A 20,406-nucleotide genomic window follows, 5' to 3' on the forward strand; every position below is an offset into this window, starting at 1 on the left:
AGTGTGATGGATGATGCATTGGTTTTAACTTTTCCACAATTCCAAAATACATTTGGGAAGATCCTATTGGATTAGAAAATAGCGAATGTAGGTCCTTTATTCAAAAAGAGACAAAGCCCATTGACTTCTGTCATGAAGGAAATATTAGAAACTTATTAAAAATATTATGGCAGGTTAGGAGGCAAACTTAGTTTTGTGAAAACAAAATGGTGTTTGACCAATTAATTGGAGGTTTTTTTTCCTGAAGAAAGAACATATGAACATGTGTTGAGGATAATGAGCAACCTATAGATAAACTGAGATTTCCAGAGGCCACATGTCAGGCTGTGTCAAAGGTTATTGTGGGAAAATAAAGTTTTATTGTGCAGTATGTGTTGGTGTGGATGGAAGATTGACTGGCTACCAGGAAACAGTTGGAAAAATTCGTCTTTTCTGTGGTTCGCAAGATGTAATGAGTGGTGTGCTGCAGGGATCAGTGCTGGGGTTCAGTATTTTCTAGTTTTTTTTACATAAATTACTTGGTAGGGTTGCTAAATTTATTGATGACACGATAGGAAAGTAACTTGTGAAGAAGATGCAAGCACACTGCAAAGGGGCTTGGATAGGTTAAGTGAGTGGGCAAAGACTGGGCAAATGGAGTATAATATGGGCAAATATGAAACTTGCAGGAAAAATGAAAATGCATATTACCTAATCAAGGTGAGATTGCAGAGCTCAGAGGTTCAGAAGGATCTGGGTTTACAAGTGCTTGATTTGTAAAAGGTGAGTATGTGAACACTACATGTAATTAGGAAACCCAAGAAGTAGGGAGGTTGTGTTTTAGTAATGTACGTTATTGGTAAGACCAATCTGGAGTACTGCATGTGGCATTTAATGAAAGTAGTAAAAGTGTGGACACAGCTCAGAGAAAGTTAGAGTTGCAGAGTCAGAAACAGACTCTTGGGCCTACCATGTCCATGCCGACCATTGTACTTTTCTACATTAGTCCCATTTATCCTCTTTTGGTCCATAGCCTTCTCTGTTTTGGTGATTTCAAGTGCTTGTCTAGGTTGTCAAATGTGAGAGTACCTGCCTCCACACCCTTGGGTAGTGCATTCCAGATTCCAACCGCTCTCCATGTGGGGTGGTGGAATTTCTTTCCCCCTCACCTCCCTCCACATCGCCCACCACCACCACCACACCACCAAAATCTCCTTCCTCTCCCCTTACACTTATGCCCTCTTATTTTAAACACATCCATCAAGGGAAAAAGATTCTATCTACCCTCTGTCTCCATCATAATTTTATATCCCTCTATTGAGTCACCCCTCAGCCTCCTCAACTCCAGGGAAAAACAGACTTAGCCTATCCAAAGTAACACACAGCACTGGAGGAATTCAGCAGGTCAGGCCCACCTCTGGATCCCACTCTGGCCCCCACCACCATTGGTCCCCATCTCTGCCTTGGCTGCCTCCAATTTCTTGTATCTCCATTTGGCCTATCCATACTCTTTTTATAACTGTAATTGTCTAATCCAGACAACATCCTGGTGAATCTCCTCAGCACCCTCCCCAGCATAATCACATCCTTGTTATGGTCTGGCAATCAGAATTGTGCACAGTACTGCAGATATGACCTAACCAACGTTTTACAAGGTTGTTACATGACACCCCTGCTCTTGTACTCTATGCTACAGCTGATAATGTAAGCATCCCATAAGTTTCCACCAGCCTAGCTCACTGTGCTACCATTTTCAGTGATCTATGGACACATTCCTCTGTTAATTAACACTCCCTATGGACCTACCATTTACTGTGTATGTCCTACTTGTATTTGACTTTCCAAAATCATCACTTAGCACTTGTCAGGATTAAATTCCATCTGCCATTGCTCTGCCCAACTTTCCAAGTGATCAATATCGTGATGTAGCCTAAGATTATCCTCCTTGCTCTCCACAAACACAACAAATTTTCTTGTCATCTACAACTTGCCTATCATACCTCCTACATTTCCATCCAAGTTATTAACAAATAAGACAATATCAAGATTGCCCGCACTAATCCTTTTTGTATACTTCTTGTCGCAGACTTCCAATTAGAAAATTAACCCCCCATCGCCACCCTCTGCTTCCTATTAGTAAGCAAATTCTGGATCCCATGGGTTTTAATGTTTTCGGACCAGCCTGCCATGCAGGAACTCATCAAAGGACTTGAAGTCCATGTGGACAACATCTGCTGCACTGCCCTCATTAGTATATTTAGTTACCTCTTCAAAAAGAGCAGATAAAATCAGTGAGACAGGATTTCCCACATGTAAGTATGTCCCTTCTGATGTAAGGGTTACTGGTCTGTTGTTACCTGGCTTATCTCCGCTGCCTTTCTTGAATAAATGAACCATATTTACTATCCTCCAGTCATTTGGTACCTTGCCTATTGCCTGCTTGTACAAGTGCTACCCGTCCCAGAAGTAATTGGAATAATCCATCAACAAACAATCTGTTGGAGGAACTCAATGGGTCGAGCAGCATCTTTGGGAAGATTTAAAAAATTTTTTAAATGGATTTTAAGAGGGATTAATATCAGTCATGAAAGAGATGCGTGATTAGCTCCTGTTCTCTGCCCTGCACTCCAAGCTCCACATCGATTTTTTTGTTTTAATCAATGCCAGGCTTACTCCCACTCCTATTTCCTTATGTTGGGGTTTTATATTCAGATAAAATATTCCCATCTTTAGTGTATTAGGCGAGGATGGTAACTCCAAGAAAAAAAAAACCAAAATATGCTGAAGACTTATTGTTTTGAAAACACCAAGGATTGGGTTTAGTTCCGCAAGCCATAAGGTGAAACATGAGCAAGGGCTTCTTCAACAACCACCGTTGTCTGAAGATAAGATGTAGATGTAGAAAAACATAGAGAGAGTACATACGAAATCCAAATGTTCCACGATGGAACCCAAACGACACTTCAGTGTTTACTCGGTAGTGACTTCCTCACCCCGAAAAGCATCCGAACCGTGGTCGTCCACACACAAATACCTGTTTCCTTCTACAGGTCAGCAACAAAGTGAACTCCACCGGATTACTTCCAACTTCCATACATGGATTTCAGTGGCAAACACAGTTATTGTTTCTCATCCATCGATAGAGAAAACAAGCAGGCTGGTGTCTCTCTCCCTTCTCTCTCTCTCTTTCTTCTTCTTCTGACTTCTTCAACAACGTCATTACATCCTCTCACCCTATGTCCAAACACAAGCTCAAACGGACTAAATCCTATTGACTCCTGGATCGATTCTCTAACGGCAAACAAAAGTAAATGGATACCTTCTTTGTTGATGTTTCTGGTCAAAACTCTGCATCAGGAACATCTAAGAGTTTTGTTTGCAGCCACAGAAATGCTCAAGTGTTCTCGCTGTCAAGTTTCCCTACAGTTCTTTTCCTCCCCTGCTGTCCAGCAATGTCAATATGATGCCACAAACCTGGTTGTTGCTGCTTTTCCCTGGGAGGCTATCTTCCCCCAATAATATCCAATTGCTATAACTGTTTGAGGAGGAGATGGCCATAGGGAACTCCTGCACTGTTTGTCTGTACCTGCTGCTCGTACTGGTGGCTATCCATTGTCTTTCTGCCTGTGGATTCCACATTCAGCCAACTAGTCACTACCTCGACCACTGGGTTCTCAGTAAGTTCTTGAGCCACAGGTGAGGTTCTGCAGGACTGGTGAGTAGCTAATGTTACTCCATTGTTCAATGAGGGAATTGGGATAATCCTGGAAATTATAGACTGGTGGGTCTCACCTCAGTGGTAGGGAAGCTATTGGAGAGGATTCTTAGGGTCAAGATTTATGAGCATTTGGTAAACCATGGCCTAATTAGGGATCCTTAGCATTGGCTTTGTGCAGAGCAAATTGTCTTTCACTTTCTTAAACAAAAAATCAAGAAAGAAGTAATTGATGAAGGTAGAGCTGTGGATGTTGTCCGCATGGATTTAGTAAGGTGTTTGACAAGGACCTTCATAGTAGGCTTGCCCAGAAGATTGAGATGCATGGGATCCACAGTGACTTGGTTATGTGGATTCGGAACTGGCTTTTTCATAGAAGATGGGGGTAGTGGTCGATGGGAGTTATTCTGGTTGGAGATCTGTGAGTAGTGGTGTTCGGTAGGGATCTGTACTAGACCTCTGCTGTTAGTGATATATATAAATGACCTGGATGAAATGTGGTTGGGTGGGTCAGTAAGTTGGTAGATGATACAAAGATTGGTGGTGTTGTGGCTAGTGTAGAAGATTGCCAAAGGATACAGTGGGATATAGATCAGTTGCAGATATGGGTGGAGAAATGGCAAATGGTGTTTAATCTGGCCAATTGTGAGATGTTGATCTCCCAAAATGCAGATGTAAAGGGACAGTACATTGTTAATGGCAGGACCGTTAAGTGTTGATGTACAGAAGGATCTTGGTGTTTAAGTCCATAGTTCCTTCAAGGTGGCTGCATGGGTTTATAAGGTGGTAAAGAAGACGTATGGCATGCTCGCCTTTATTAGTTGAGGCACTGAATTCAAGAGTTGGGAAGTTAAGTTGCAGCTTTATAAAACTCTGGTTAGGCCACATCTGGAGTATTGTTCATTTCTGGTCACCCCATTATAGGAAGGATGTGGAGGCTTGGGAGAGGGTGCAGAAGTTTACCAAGATGCTGCCTAGATTAGGGCGTGTGCTGTAAGGAGAGTTTGGATAAACTTGGGTTGTTTTCTCTGGAGTGGCGGAGGCTGAGGGCAGACCTGATAGAAATTTATAAGGTTACCAGAGGCTTAGATAGAGTAGACAGCTGGTGTCTTTATCCCAGGGTTGAAATGTCTAATACTATAGGGCATACATTTAAGGGGAGAGGTGGCAACTTCAAAGGAGATGTGTGGGGTATGTTTTTTTTAAACACAGAATGGTGGTGCTTGGAATGTGCTGCCAGGGGTGGTGGTGGAGGAGGCAAATACAATAAGAGGCTCTTAGATATGCACGTGAATGTGTAGATAATGGAGGGAAATAGACATCTGTGTAGGCAGAATGGATTAATTTAGTTAGGTGTTTAGTTTGGCCCAATATAGTGGCCTGAAGGGCCTGTTCCTGTGCTGTATTGCTCTGTTCATTGAGGATGCTCCATAGTGAGTTCATCTGCAGCTCCAGCTGCACTATGCAGTTGGGGGCTGCAGCCAGACACAGTTCCCGCACACATGGTCACCAGGGATATTGGCAGAATCTCTGATTTCCCATCCTATGTAGGAGAAGCACACCCTGACTTTCCTGCCGTACCCTTGGATCACCACTTATAATTTGGAGTACCACACTAATAACCTTCCTCTGATTTTAAACACCAACAACTGCACCAGTTACCTTTCTCCAATTTTAAACAGTAAATAACCATAAAGAGTTACAGAAAAAAAGGAAAGTACTCGCCAATCACCCTCATCGTCAAAGCCTGCAGTCTGTGACTGCTGCGCATTGGTACCGACTGCAGGATTACACTGTGGCTCACTTGATGTTTCCTGGAGGGGTGGGCACAGCCATGTGGGTTTATAGCCTGTGGATCCAGCATGGGCCAACTGGCCTTCAGTGTTATAAGTAATATAAACCAAGCAAAAAAGGGGTTGCCCATTTAAGTTGACATTTTCTGTCCTGTTGGTTAAGTGTCTTTGGGATTCCTCAAAGGGCAGTTGCTTTGATTATTTTTTTTAAAACGGATAAATTCTTGGTTAAGTGAGTGAAAGATTACTGTGGCAAGATCATAGAACTGAGGTTGCACACAGATCAGCAGTTATCTTTACGAATGTTGAAGCAGGCTAGAGGGGTCAAGTGGTCCAAATTTCTATTTTTGTATTTCTGATGCTATCATCCAAATCATTGATGAAGTGGAAAAAAAATATTTTCTTGGAAAGATTTTTCTGGGTCGAGTGACATTGTTTCATTTCTTAACTTTTTAATCTCTCTTTCAGAGAAAATAAAGCTAATTTATTATGAAGCTCATTGATTTTTCTTCAATTCAAACTTCTTTTCATAGAGCGCTCTTCTCTGACAGATCTGTATCCATTTAAGGCAGCAATATTCTGTCCACTGGGTGGCTAGAACCAAACATCTGGCACAGCTGGAAACTTGCGCTAGTACGAGAACCTGGTTGCAATCCATTTTATTTTTCCCTTCCGTTGTCTGAAACTGCCTTGGCCACTCTTCCTGGTTTCTAAAATACATTGGAGTGAAACCATATTTTTATACCACTATTTTTAAAGTCTGTTAGATTAAATTGCATTTATTTCAATGCAAGAGGCCTGACGAGTAAGGCAAATAAACTCTGGCTTGGATAGCTATGTGGGATTAGGATATTATAGCCATTACAGAAACATGGCTAAGAGACGGACAGGACTGGCAGCTTAACATTCCAGGATACAGGTGCTTTGAGGGGCATGGAGGTGTATTTCTGATTAAGGAGAACATCATGGCAATAGTCCAAGGTGAAATTACTGAGGGATTGTCTTGTGAGGTCTTGTGGGTGGAGCTGAGAAGTAAGAAGAGGGTGATCACCTTGTTGGGATTGGACTATAGAGCCCCTAATAGTCTATGGGAATTAGAGGAACAAATATGCAGGGAGATTGCAGAAGGTTGCAAGAATAATATGGTTGTCATAGTAGGGGATTTTGACTTTCCTAATATAGACTGCAACTGTCAAAGTTCTAAGGGCTTAGATGGGGTGGGATTTGTGAAGTGTGTTCAGGAAAGTTTCTCAGTCAATATGTAGAGGGCCTATCTAAGGAGAGGGCAAAGTCTGTCCTACTCTTGAGTAATAGGGTGGGGCAGGTGACTGTGGTGACAGTGAGAGAGCACTCTGGGACCAGTGACCATAGTTCTGTTAGTTTTAAAATAGTTATGGAAAGGGGCAGAACTGGCCCATGGGTTCAAGTTCTAAATGGGGGGGGGGGGGGGGGGCGGTGGTGGCTAAGACAAATTTTGATGGTATGAGACAGGAGCTTGCAATGGTTGATTGGAGTAGGACCTCCAGCAAGTGGGAGGCTTTTAAAAGTGAGACCATGAGAATTCAAGGTCTGCGTGTTCCTGTTAGAGTGAAGGGCAAGGTTGGTAAGAGTAGGGAACTACTGATGAGATAATGATGCCCTAGCCAGGAAAAAGGAGGAGGTGTGGGTCAGGTACAGGCAACGAGGATTAAGTGAATCCCTGGAGGATCATAAGGGATGTGGGAGTGTACTTGGGATGGAAATCAGGAGGGCAAAAGGGGGTATGAGATAACTTTGGCAGAGAAGATTAAGCAGAATGCAGAGTTTTTAATAAGTATATTAAGGGGAAAAAAGTAACTGGAGATAGAATAGGACCCCTCAAAGACCAAAGGGGACATCTTTATGTGGAGCTGCAGGAGATGGGCAAGGTCCTCGATGAATATTTATCCATTGATTTTCCTATGGAGAAAGATGTGACGTCTTCAGAACTAGGGGAAGTTAGTGGGGAGGTCTTGGGGATAGTCCGCATTACAGTAGAGGGGGTGCAGGATGTCTTAAAACTTATGCAGGTGGACAAATCTCCAGGACCTGACCAGGTATACCCAAGAACACTGTGGGAACATGGAGAAGGAATTGCAGGAGGCATGGCTGAGATATTGGCATGATTGTTAGTCATAAGTGCTGGAAGACTGGATTGTGGCTAATATTTTGCCTTTAAGAAGGGCTACAAAGAAAAACTAGGAACTTGTATACCAGTAAGTTTAACATCTGTGGAGAAGTTTCTGAGGGATAAGATATACATGCATCCGGAAAGACTGTTTGATTCGGTGTTAGCAGCATGGCTTTGTGCGTGGGAGATCATATTCTGGGAACTTGGTTGAGCTTATTGATGTGATCAAGAAGGTCAGTTTGGGCAGGGTAGTAGATGTTGTCTATATGGACTTCACTAAGGCCTTTGATAAGGTTCCAAATGATATGCTGCTCTGGAAGGTTAGATCACATGGGATCCAGGGAGAGATGACCAATTGGATACTCAGCTGGCTTGATGGTAGAAAACAAAGGATGATGGTGGAAGGTTGTTTTTCAGACTGGAGTCCCATGACTAGTGGTGTGCCTTTGGGTGGGTGGGGGGGGGGCACGGGGGTGGTGGAGTTGCGGGTCAGTGCTGGGCTTATTGGTTATCAGTATCAATGATTTGGATGAGAATGTACAAGGCGCGGTTAGTAAGTTTGCAGATGACACTAAAATAGGTGGTGCCATGGACATTGATGAAAGGTCATCAAAAATTACAGGGGGATCTTGATCAGCTGAGCAAGTGGGCTGAGGCATGGCAAATGGAGTTTAATTTGGATAAGTGTGAGGTGTTACAGTTTGGAAAGGAAAATCAAGGTAGGATTTCCATAGTGAATAGTAGGGCCCGGAGTAGTGTTGTAGAATAGAGGGACCTATGAGTACAAGTACATGGTTCCCTGAAAGTGGAGTCACAGGTTGATCGGTTGGTGAAGAAAGCTTTTGGCACACTGGCCTTCATCAGTCAGGGCACTGAGTATAGAAGTTGGGAGGTTATGTTTCAGTTGTACAGGATGCTGGTGAGACTGCATTTGGAGAATTGTTCAGTTTTGATCACAATGCTATAGGAAAGATGTCATTAAACTGACAAGAGTGCAGAAAAGATGTATGAGGGTGTTGTCAGGACGCAAGGGACTGAGTTATGGGGAGAGGTTGGACAGGCTGGGCATTCTCTTTCCTTGGAGCCTAGGAGGTTGAAAGGTGATCTTGTATAAGTAGTGTGAATGCACTCGGTCTTTTTCCCAGTGTTGGGGAATCAAGAACTAGAGGGCATAGGTTTAGGGTGAGAGGGGAAAGATTTAAGAGGAAATAGAGGAACACTTTTTTTTGGTTACATAGAGGGTGGTCAGTACATGGGACAAGTTGCCAGAGGAAGTGGCTGAGGCAGATATATTAACAACATTTGAAAGGCACTTGGACAGGTAGATGGATCAGAAAGGTTTAGAGGGATGTGGGCAAATGGGATTCGTGTGGATGGGCACTCTGTTTAGCATAGACCAGTTGGCCGAAGGGCCTGTTTCCTTGCTGTATAACTCTAAATCAATGCTTTTTGTAGCTTTGTTCAGCCAGCAATAACCTCAAACAAATGAAGGCTTCAGTTGTGTAATCCCAGTAATGAACTGGCAAGCTCATTGTTGGAAATTGGAGTGACTGGTTACTATACAGTGGAAAGGTATGCTTTGACTGCTGCAGACAAATATTGAAATGAAGCCTTTGTATAACCTAATGGTTTCTGATTTTATTTTTACGTTTTTAGCTTTGGAGTCTTGCCCCTGGATACCCCAAGCCCAGGTGATGGTTCTTTTTTGCCAAACTATACAAATTCTTCTTCTGTAATTGATTCATCCTCCACAGGGGCCCCCACGAAGAAGGTAAGGTTATTTATGAAATGAGGAAGAGAATTTAAACACTTTGTTTTGCTTGCAATGTGTGTTACTGGTGTTGGCGGGTATTTACTGAAAAAGTAAATCCTATCTTATTTTCTCCTTTCATAAGTCTGTAGCGAGAATAACGCAAGGTGGAACCAAGTCCGTATTCGCGCAAAGTGGAAATAGCCGTGATGTAACTCCAATTCCACTGACTCAGACACAGTCTTCAGGCCCACAGACCAGGTTGGCGTGCAGCTGTGTATTGACATGTCTTACTCTTGGTGTTTAGTTCATACTGTGCCTATGGACTTGTGAAAACAAAAGTAACAGTTGTAATAAGCCAACCAGCCTTACAACCTGGCTCTGCCATTCATTGATACGGTAGCTGATCTTCTATTCAGCCCCACTTTCTTGCACTATTCTCATACCCCTCTTCTCTTGACATTTTGCAATCTGTCAGTCTCTGTTCTGAATGACAGCAGTGATTTGGCCTCCACAGACCTCTGGGTAGAAAATTCCTGATAGTCACCATCATTTATGTGTAGAATTTTCTGTGCAGCTCGATCCAAATGGCCTATCCTTTATTCTGAGACTGTGAACCCAAGTTCTAGACTTGCCAGACAGAGAAAAGATTCTTCCGGCATTGAAGTTTTAGTGATGTTTCCTCCCTTTCCTCTAAATTCCAGAGATCGCAGGCCTAGTCTACTCGGTCGTCTTCATGGAAAGAAACAAAGGTTCATTCTATCAAGTCCGTACTGCATCCCAGGGGAGCAGTGGCATTAATCCTATTTCCACCTCTCCTTCTGTGCCTGCAACTTATTCTCTCTCTCTCATCCATCAATTGCCCTTTGATTCTTTTGATCATTTAGCTACTATAAGAGGTAATTTACTATCGCCATTTAACCTACTGACATCCCTTTATGAGGTGTGGGAGGAAACTAGAGCGCCGAGAGGAAACCCACAGGGTTGTGGGAAATGTATGCACTCTCTCTTTGTAACAGGACACAAGGTCAGGATTAAAACCAGGTCACTGGTGCTATGGGGCAGTGGCACTAATAGCGGCACCATTATGTCACTTCTCACCATCCCTGGAGCCAGTACAATGAATCCTTACCACACTCTCTAACAAGTATATCCTTGGGTAAGGAGCTCTAAGCAATGGGAAATGAGTTAAGGCACCAACCATCTATGATCCAGTGGAACAATGCAAGAGATTTGATTGGCATGCACTGTCCATTCCTCACTGACATATGAAGTACATTACAGAAGTGATCAGTGTAGCTTTAAACTGTTCCACACTTGACCTGTGGTTAATTGTCACCTTATGAGATATTGTTAATGTTGTGCAATCATTGAAATTGCACATTAAACTCTGGCCTTGGCCAATTTGACAGAACCAGCATCAGTAACAGTAAGAGAGACAAATGTTTAGCATCCCCTTAGAGCCATCAATTGAATGCCATTGCTAAAGTTTTTCCAAGGCTAAGCATGCTCATGCCATCTCTGTAGTTCACAGTAAATAAGTCGTGCGTGCACGGGATTCAAACCTGTGTGCTTGTTTGTTGCTGAGGAGAATGAACGTTGACCTCTTGAGCACTGAGAGCCAGAGTTAACTTTGCAACGTTTTTGCTAAATTAGAAAACCATTTTGATACTGTATTGTACTAGTTTATTATTGTCCATGCACCAAGATACAGTGAAAAGATCTTGTTTGCATGGCATCCAGACAGATCATGCTATACTTTCAGTACACAGTGTTGAATGTTCTTTTTCTTTATATAAAAAAAAAAGTGCAGAATATAGTGCTGTAGTTACAGAGAAAGTGCAGTCCAGGTAAAAGTGCAAAGGCCATGACAAGTTAGATTGGGAGATCAAGAGTTCATCTTTACTTCATGAGGGGTCACTGAGTATGATGACAGCAGGATAGAAGCTCTCCTTGAGTCTGATTCTATGTGTTCTCAACCTTTCGTATCTTCTGCCTGACAGGAGAGGGGAAAAGAGAGAATAATCGAGGTTGGAGGGGTCCTTGATTACGTTGGCTACTTTCCTGAGGCAGGGGAAAGTGTAGACTGAGTCAGTGGCGGGGAGGCTGGTTTGTGTGATGGATTGGGCTGTGTTAGCTGGAGGAGTTTGAGTACTGTGGAAGTTAACTGTAATTTCTCTTGATCTTGTTCAGTGCAGCACAGGTACTATTTCCAACAAGCACAGCCCCCACCAATGCACCAGGTAATGCACCGCCCCGCCGAAGTTCCAGGCTCTTTACAAGTGCCAGTTCAACTACAAAGGTAAGAAACTCCACCAGCTGTTGATTTCTGAGCAACACAGCAACGGCTCTTTCACTGTATCTCATTCATGTTCCTGAAGCACTTTTATGATTCCATCCTAACTAACATAAAGAAAAAATGTAATAGATACTTAACATCTAACAAAAGCATATTAGAAAAACTCAGCAGGACAGCATCAGTAAGGAAGCTGAAGCTAATGCTTCATACTTTTGGCCTGCCTTCTCTCCCACAATGATGTTCTCCAGTGGTCCTACATTTACCTTGGTTATCCTCTTCCTTTTTATATATCCACAGAAGCTACGGTTTGTTTTTGATGTTACTTGCCAGTTTACTCTGTTGATCAATTTTCTCCTTGTTATTAGTTTTTATTTTGGTCCTCCACTGCTGGTTCCTGACTCTGTCCTCTGGTCTACCACTAGTTTTTGCTACTTTGTGTGCCTTCGTTTTTGATCTGATATTTTCCTTGACCTCCTTTTATTAACCAAGGTTCATCTTTCTCGTCAAGTCCCTCTTTCTGATTGAGATAAAGTTCTGCTGAGTATTAAGAACCAGCTTCTTAATTGTCTGCCACTTTTCATCTACTGACCTTTTCCTTTATCCTATTTACCCAGTCCACTCCAGCCACTTTTTTCCTTCTGACCTTTTTGTAATTGCCTTTTATTTAAGTTGAGGACACTGGTTTTTGGACCCCAGGTGTTTGCCTGCAAACAATCTGGAATCCAGAATGTTGTGATCACGATTCTCTAGATTCTTAACTCTATTTCTCATTAATTCTAACTTGTTATACATGACCAAATCCAAAGTAGTCTCTTCCAGGGTAGGTTCTGTAATGTATTGCTACAAGAAACAATACCTGATGCATTGCACAAAAAAAGTCTTTACCTTGGAGTGAAGAAGGCTAAGGAGGAATCTTACTGAGCTATAGAAAATTGAACACATTGATGGAGAGAGGGGTTTTTCCTTGGCAGAGATATCTATAACGAGAGCATAGGGTTAAGTTGAAGAGGAACAGATTTAGAGAGGATTTGAAGTTTCTTTTTTGCTCATGGGGTGATTGAAATCTAGAGTGGGTTGCCAGAGAGAGAGTTGTGAAGACACATACACTTGCAATATTTAAGGAGTGTTTGGATGGGAATATTTGAGAAGGGCAGGCAAAATGGGAGAGGAGCACTGTTTGTTAGAGGAAATGAATGCAAGAGTAAGTAGATATTAGCTCAGAATTTGTATGGCTAGAGCAGAGAAACACCAAGGGCAGAAAAAGTCAGGGGGAGTTGTATGAAGTCCCCAAACATTGATGGTGATGCAGGATGGGACATAAAACAAGAAATTAAAGATGCATGAAATAAAGGTACAACTGTAATTACAGACAACTTGCTGCATATAGATTGGGCGAACCAAATGAGCTTTGGTACTGTAGAGAAGGAATTCCTCACATATTTGTGGTGGTCTTTGGACTAATACGTTGTGGATCCAACTAGAGAACAGGCTGTCCGATTCTGGTTTTTGTGCAATGAGGAAGGATGAATCTTGTTGTGCAGGGTCACTGGGGAAAAGTAACCATAGCATGATAGAATTCTTCATTTAAAATGGAGAGTGGGAGAGTGGATTTCGACTCTGGGGTCCTGAATCGAAATAAAGAAAATGAAGGTGTGAGCTGCAAGTTGGCTCTAACAGTTTGGGGAATATAATGGGTTGATAATGGATCAGCAAAAGTTAACATTTAACGGGTGCATGGATGAGTTACACCAGACAAGAACAAACAAATGTAAAAAAAAACACAAAGTAAAATGGAAAATTGGGGGAAAAAGTCTGCAGGTGTTGGGAACCTGACAGAAAATGCTGGAAATACTCGGCAGGTGAGGCAACATTCAGAGAAAGAGAAACAGAGTTAATGTTTCAGGTTTTGAGACCCTTCAGAAGTTTTTGTTTGTAGAGAAGATGGAGAAGAGATGGGCACAACAAAGGGAATCCCTCTGAAAGGGTGAGACCAAAAGGGTTAGGTTGGCAGTTAGAAGCAGATTTTAGTTTTGTCTGTAGTTCTTCTAGTCACAAACCAGGAAGGCAAGTTATTATCTGAATGGCAGTCAATTGGGAAAGGAGGAAACTGCAACAGGATTTGGAGTCGCCAAAGGTAAGCATGCAGGTGCAGCAGGCAAATAGTCTACTGGCCTTGGTAGTGAGTGGATTAAAGTATCGGAGCAGGGATGCCTTACTACAATTGTGCAAGGCTGTGTTAAACTATACATTAAGTAACGTGCAGTTTTGATTTCCTCATCTGAGATCTATCCTGGCCTCAACTCCTCTGTGCCAGTTCCCCACAGCTCTCAATTCACTTCCTTGAGTCTGGTTTTGGGCAAGCAAATTACATGCCTGCTCTTTTGAGCCAGTTGAGTATAACTTGGGCCTTAGCCCTTAGTGCTGGGGATGTTGGTTTGCTCGTGGATTAGGAGGATAGTGTGGGTGGTACCCCTCTAGTTCCTTTGGGTGATTGCTCAGAACCTGAGAGAGAGCAGGGATTCACTGCTGTCTGGTTGGTTATGAGGTTTGCACACTTGTAAAAACACTCTTTCCCACAGTTGGCCTTCATTGGCTAGATGGCCTTTGGCCATGATGAATTTTTTCATCTGTTTTCTTTTGTTGAGAGGTGATCCTGAAATATGGGTAGTGGCCTCTGTTTCCCTGGGTCTTGATACAGACCTTCATTGTGTCAGTACAGAACTGTACAGTGAGAGAATTTGAAAGAAAACCTTATTTGGCATATCGTAAGAGTAAGGCCCATTCTGTTGTGTCCTTCAGTGAGCAAGTAAATAATGACTGAAAGGAGTGCAGGAGCAGAGGGACCTTTGTGTGTGCACAAGTGACAGGGCAGGTTGAGAGAGCAGTTAATAAGGCATGCAAACACAAAGATTTAATTGTGCTGCAGAGGAGATTGATAGGTTGCTATTTGGACTGAAGCATTTTCGTTGTATTGGATAGGCTGGGTTTGTTTTCCTTGGAGAGGAGGAGGCTGAGGGGTGACCTGATAGAGAGAGACAAAGTTATGAGGGGCATAGATAGGGTAGATGGTAAGAATCTTTTTCTCGTGATAGGGGCTCCTGAAACAAGAAGGCATGGTTATAAGGTGAGAGGTAGGATGTTATAGAAGGGATCTGAGGGGAATTTTTTGTACACAGTGATTGCAGTCTGGAACGTGCTGCCTGAGGTAAATGTTGTGAGGCAGCTACTCACAACATTTAAGAAATGTCTAGATAAGCAGTTGAATGGTCAAGACGTAGAAGGCTATGGACCAAATATGTGTAAATGGACTAGTATAGGTGAGTACAACAGTCTGCTTAGACATGGTGGGCTGAAAAGCCTGTTTCTGTGCTGTATGGTCCTGACTCTGACTAATGCTGGGCTTTATCGATAAAGGCATAGTGTTTAAAAGGAGGAAAGTTGTGTTGAACCTTAATATAAAACTGATTCGGGTTCTATTGGAGTCCTGTGTTCGGTTCTGGTTGTGCCAAAGTAGGAAAAGTTGGGTAGCATTGGGTGAGATCCAGAGGTGGTTTATGAGAATGGCTCTTGAGATGAGGGACAACATCTACAAGGAAAGATGAGAGAAGCTGGACTTTCTTCTTTAGAGAAGGCTTGGAGGAGATCTGTTAGAATAATATAAAATTGAGGGGTTGGGACAGGGTGGAGAGTGGGAGGCTGTTCCAGTTGGTGGAAGGATGGAGGACTAGAGGTCACGGGTATGAAATGGAGAGGAAGGGAGCTGAGTGGCGTTGAGGATGAACTTCTGCACACAGTGTGTTTGGAATCTGGAATGTACTGCTTGCAGATGAGGTGGAAACTGATTCCAATGTGGCTTTCGAGGGGAAATTGAATAAACGTATGATGAGGAAATATTTGCCATGCTATGGGGAATGGGACAGTGGATGGAACCGGAGAGATGTTTTGATAGAGAGCTGCATGGACGTAATGAATTGTGTGGCCTCCTTTTGTTCTGTAATTATTCTAAGACTCTCTGCTTCAAAGATTCTGAGTTCAGTCTCTGAATTGTGCACACATGTAAGTGTTACCCGTATGTTGCAGTTTGACAATGATGTTGGGGTGAATCTTGTTCTAGATTGGAGGCAATGTCATTTCCCTCATGTTCTGTAGATGAGCTTCACTCCAGCAGGAAGCTTTTTGGAGGTGAGGCACATTAATGAAGCAAGCAAGATTGAGAAAAGCATTGGGCCTGTATCAGCAATCTGCAGAGATTGGCACAAGAAAATTAACTTGAGGATCTTGCAAACACTTTTTCTTTAGACAACGCGTTACAGACAACCTGACTATCCCCACCTATGGGTAATGTGTAAGGCATCTGGAATTTTCTGAAAAGACTCTTGGATTTTCATTCTTAGGAAACAGTTCTGTTGTTTTCTGGTGGGAAATCCAAGATCCAATTACTGACAAATGCAGTAAGTTTTTTGGATTGAAAACCTCACTCCAGGTATCTTAAGGCTGAGGTCTAACAAAGGCTGAGGTCTAACAAAGTCTGAGAACCAAAGAGAACATGGTGAGTGAGTATAGGATTTGCAGCAACTTGCTATTAACGCAACGTGTTGATTCTTAAGTGTTGTCAAGAGCATCTATGGCCTAAACATCAGAGCCCAGGTCGATTGGGAGTTAAGAATGGCGAAACACTTATCAAGGACCGAGGCAGTCAGGGTCCATAGTGAGGTGCACTTCAAATAACTCTGACAAAGTCTGCCCTTAAGTCCTCCAGCCTTGCATCCTCCTGACACTGACAATAAATCCAAAGACCAAATGGCAACTGAAAAACACAAAGGTATTGGAAGTAAATGCTATCCCTGGTCAAATTCTGAAGCTTGGCAAAGACAAACTTAACTTCAGTCACATTTGCAATCTCGTCCCGTGTGTCTGGGAAGAGGAATAAATGCTGGCGGTCCTTTTGAGACTATAATTGTGACCATCTTCAAAAAAGGAGACAAATTGGGTTGCAGTAACTGCAGGGGATCTCTCCACTATTTGCCACTGGGTAAGCCATTGCTAAGGCCCTCCTCCCAATGGACAAAGAGCTGCTGAGTTGGAGTGTGGTTTGTTTACCTGTGGGCACAACACCAATCACACTACACAGCACTTTTTGATCTCATAACCTTTTTCGTGAATGAGGAGGAACCACAGAGCACATTCCTCACATGTGACTGCCTGCAGAAATTTGTCTCTGTGTGCAAGTTGTTTCTTCAACCTATGGGTCTACAAGAGATGCAATATCTATTTTTTTCCCCCTTTTGTTTTTATATTTTAGTTGTTTTTTTTTCACTCTGCTTGTTTCTGGAAATACTGCCAGTCCTTGGGCCTGCCATTCATTTATTATCTTCCTTAGCAACTTTGGTTAGCTGCAATAGAAATAAAGAAAATGCTGGAATCATTCAGGAGGTCAAGCAGCATCTATCAAAAGAAAAATGGTTAATGTTTCAGCTCCGCAACCCTTCATTGGAACTTGTTAGAATTGTGACAGTTTTCAAAAAATGGAGACAAATGTGTTGTGTTAACTACAGTGGGATCTTTCTGCTATTTGCCACAGGGCAAGCCATTGCCGAGGTCCTGCTGCAGTGTTTGTTTCCCCACAGGTAAACAAACAACACTGCAGCTCAGTTCTGATCAAGAGTCCCAGACCTGAAATGCTATCTGTTTCTCTTTCCACAGATGCTGCCCGATCTGTTGAGTGTTTCCAGCATTTTGTGTTTTTTATTTCAGATTTCCAGCATCTGCGGTTGTTTTTTTATAGTTGGATCACTTTTCCCATGACATCCTTCTTATTCATATTTTGGGAAGTAGGAGGTCATTCAGCCCATAGTCTAAACCAGCTTTGCAGAGCAATTCCATGAGTCCCAGCCCCCTGCTTAGTTTCCCAGTTTTCTCCCTCATTCCCATCAATCCTAACCCACATCAATTCTGCTGCCATTTACACCAGCCAAATAACCTACCAGCATGTCTTTTGGATGTAGAGGAAGGTAGAGCACCTGGTTACCAGGAGAGTGTATGATCACCAAACAGACAGCACTTGAGGTCAGGACAAACCCACATTTCTGGAACTATGCAGCAGCAGCACCAAGACATGTCATCTGGAATAACATCTGAGAAAAATTGTGAAATTTCTTCAAATCTCTTGGTGTATATATCAGCAAATCTTTTGATCTAATCTCCTTGGCTAACTTGATCCTTCCTGAAACATTAACTCTCTTCAGATGCTGCTTGGCCTGCTGAGTACTTGCAGTATTTTCAGCTGTTTTACATATTCATTTTTATTTTAGGTGACCAGCATCCAACAAATTCTTTCTTTTCACCACAGTATAATTGCCTTAAAATAAATTTGAAATTCTATGCCTGAAGCAAGAGTCGGATTTGGTTTGAGAGTAACAATTATCAATTTTTGGGTTTGCTCTTCATCAGATCCTTTGCGTGATAGATGTAAAATACCATTGTTCTGAAAAACTGTCCTGAATGGGTTGTCATGGACTTGCTTTTCGACCTTGCTCTCACCTTTGCTAACTTGAAGTGCCCTGTTGACATGAAAGTTGGTCTCCCATAATTATTGTGTCACCTTTATGTTGCAAACACTCGTTTTTTTTTCTCGTTCTTTTGAACAGTATAGCTACTTGTAGGGGGCCCGTCATAGAACAGAGAAAAACTACAGCACAATTCAGGCCCTTCAGCCCACAAAGCTGTGCCGAACATGTCCCTACCCTAGAAATTACTAGGCTTACCCATAGCCCTCTATTTTATTCAGCTCCATGTACCTATCTAGCAGTTTCTTGAAGGACACCCTATCGTATCTGCCTCCACCACCGTCTCCGGCAGCCCATTCCACGCACTCACCACTCTCTGAGTAAAAAAAACTTACCCCTGACATCTCCTCTATATCTACTCCCCAGCACCTTAAACCTGTGTCCTCTTGTGGCCACCAATTCAGCCCTGGGGAAAAGCCTCTGACTATCTACCCTATCAATACCTTTCATCTTAGACACCTCAATCAGTCCCCCACCCCCCCCCCCCCCACCCCCCATCCTCCGTCTCTCCCTCCAAGGAGTAAAGGCCGAGTTCCCTCAACCTGCTTTCATAAGGCATGCTCCGCATTCCAGGCAGCATCCTTGTAAATCTCCTCTGCACCCTCTATGGCTTCAACATCCTTCCTGTAGTGAGGAGAACTGAGCACAGTACTCCAAGTGGGGTCTGACCAGGGACCTATATAGCTGCAACAATACCTCTTGGCTCCTAAATTCAATTCCCCGATTGATGAAGGACAATACACCATATGCCGCCTTAACCACAGTAATCTATTCTCTCCAGTGTCTTCAGCCCTTTTGTCATTCTGTACTCCACCCAAACTGATTCTGCTTGCTTTCTAAAATTGAGATTATTTCTTACTGCTGTCCTGTTAATTTTATGAGATTTGCCCTGTCTTTTCCCCCCCACTCCCCCATACTTTGTGTACAGGCCATCTTTTCCTATTCATTTTCAGCTTTCATCACCTTGCAATGGTTTATCTGTTAGAGGTCTGTTATTAGACATCTATTCATTAATGCATGGATTTCATGTACCTACATGCACACTCAGATGTGTATTTGTTTTAAAACAGGAGAATAGTAAAAAGCTGAAGATGAAATTTCCACCTAAAATTCCCAACAGAAAGCCAAAAAACAAAACCAGTAAAGGAGGCATAACGCAACCAAACCTCAATGACAGCCTGGAAATCAGCAAGCTTGACTCCTCTGTCATCCCTGAAGGCAAAATCTCCTCAGTCACACCTCAAGTGCAGGCCTTTAATATACAGAAAGCAGCTGCAGGTAAGCTTTATCCCTGGCAAATACAACTGATGAGTGGATTCAGTCTATTTTCAGATTCATTGCACTGCTGGTAATGAATTCCTCATGGTGTAGGTAGGTGGTAGGAGATTCTGGCTGTGGGAGAGAATGCGTTTTGGGGAAATGCGTGAGGGAATGGGGTCTATTTAAGAGCTGGCGTACACGTGATGGGCCAAATGACCACCTTGTATGTCATAAGAATGTGGTAATTCTGGTGGTTTGATTTTTTTTTTGTTTGTGTGTGAGTGCAGCAGAATGTATTTGATCTTTTGATTTTAATTTTAAATATGTGGAACCTTTCACCAGATGATTATTGAAGTCATTTGGTTCATTTGCATGAACACTTCCTTTTTCTGACTTTATTTACTGTGCCTCATTTCTTGGTTATTGGGTACTGGGTGGGAACAAGTCGCATATGATTTCTGCAAGCCACACCAATGTTTTTCACAGACTTGGAAGAAGTGGGTTTTAAGGTATATGTAGGGGAGAGAGGCAGAGCGCTTTGAGGGCTTTGACAATTGAAGGCACAACTGCCAGCGATGATGTGACTGAGATCAAGGATGGTAGGAGATCAGAACTGTACTACCACAGATTTTTATTTCCCCATAGGTAGGCTAGATTTCTGTGTCAAATGGCCACTTAATCTAAAGTAACCAAGACATCAAAACCTATTTGAGTGAATTATAGCATATGCATATTCAATCTTGGCCTTGCCCAAATTCTCAAACCCTTTGCATCAGGGGTGAGCTACCAGTGAGGTGAGAGAATTTCACAATTTTTGGTGATCTGTGTACCAGGCATGTGTGAGAGCAGAAGAACAGCAGGCTGGTGCAGCTTCCTCACAGTTCTAGGAACCTGG

At 42.7% G+C, this 20,406-nt stretch overlaps 1 protein-coding gene across 2 annotated transcripts in view; it reads left to right on the forward strand.

The window, feature by feature from the left end:
* Positions 1 to 20,406, forward strand: part of cdc27 (cell division cycle 27) — a 92,680-nt gene that overhangs the window by 28,253 nt on the left and 44,021 nt on the right. For both annotated transcript variants that reach the window (XM_052038503.1, XM_052038504.1), the window contains exons 8-11: positions 9,293 to 9,407; positions 9,532 to 9,647; positions 11,580 to 11,688; positions 19,322 to 19,529. In XM_052038503.1, coding sequence (XP_051894463.1) covers positions 9,293 to 9,407; positions 9,532 to 9,647; positions 11,580 to 11,688; positions 19,322 to 19,529 — 548 coding nt within the window. The remainder of the gene's footprint in view (positions 1 to 9,292; positions 9,408 to 9,531; positions 9,648 to 11,579; positions 11,689 to 19,321; positions 19,530 to 20,406) is intronic.

This window comes from Pristis pectinata, chromosome 25 (genome assembly GCF_009764475.1).
Source record: "Pristis pectinata isolate sPriPec2 chromosome 25, sPriPec2.1.pri, whole genome shotgun sequence".
NCBI lineage: Eukaryota > Metazoa > Chordata > Chondrichthyes > Rhinopristiformes > Pristidae > Pristis > Pristis pectinata.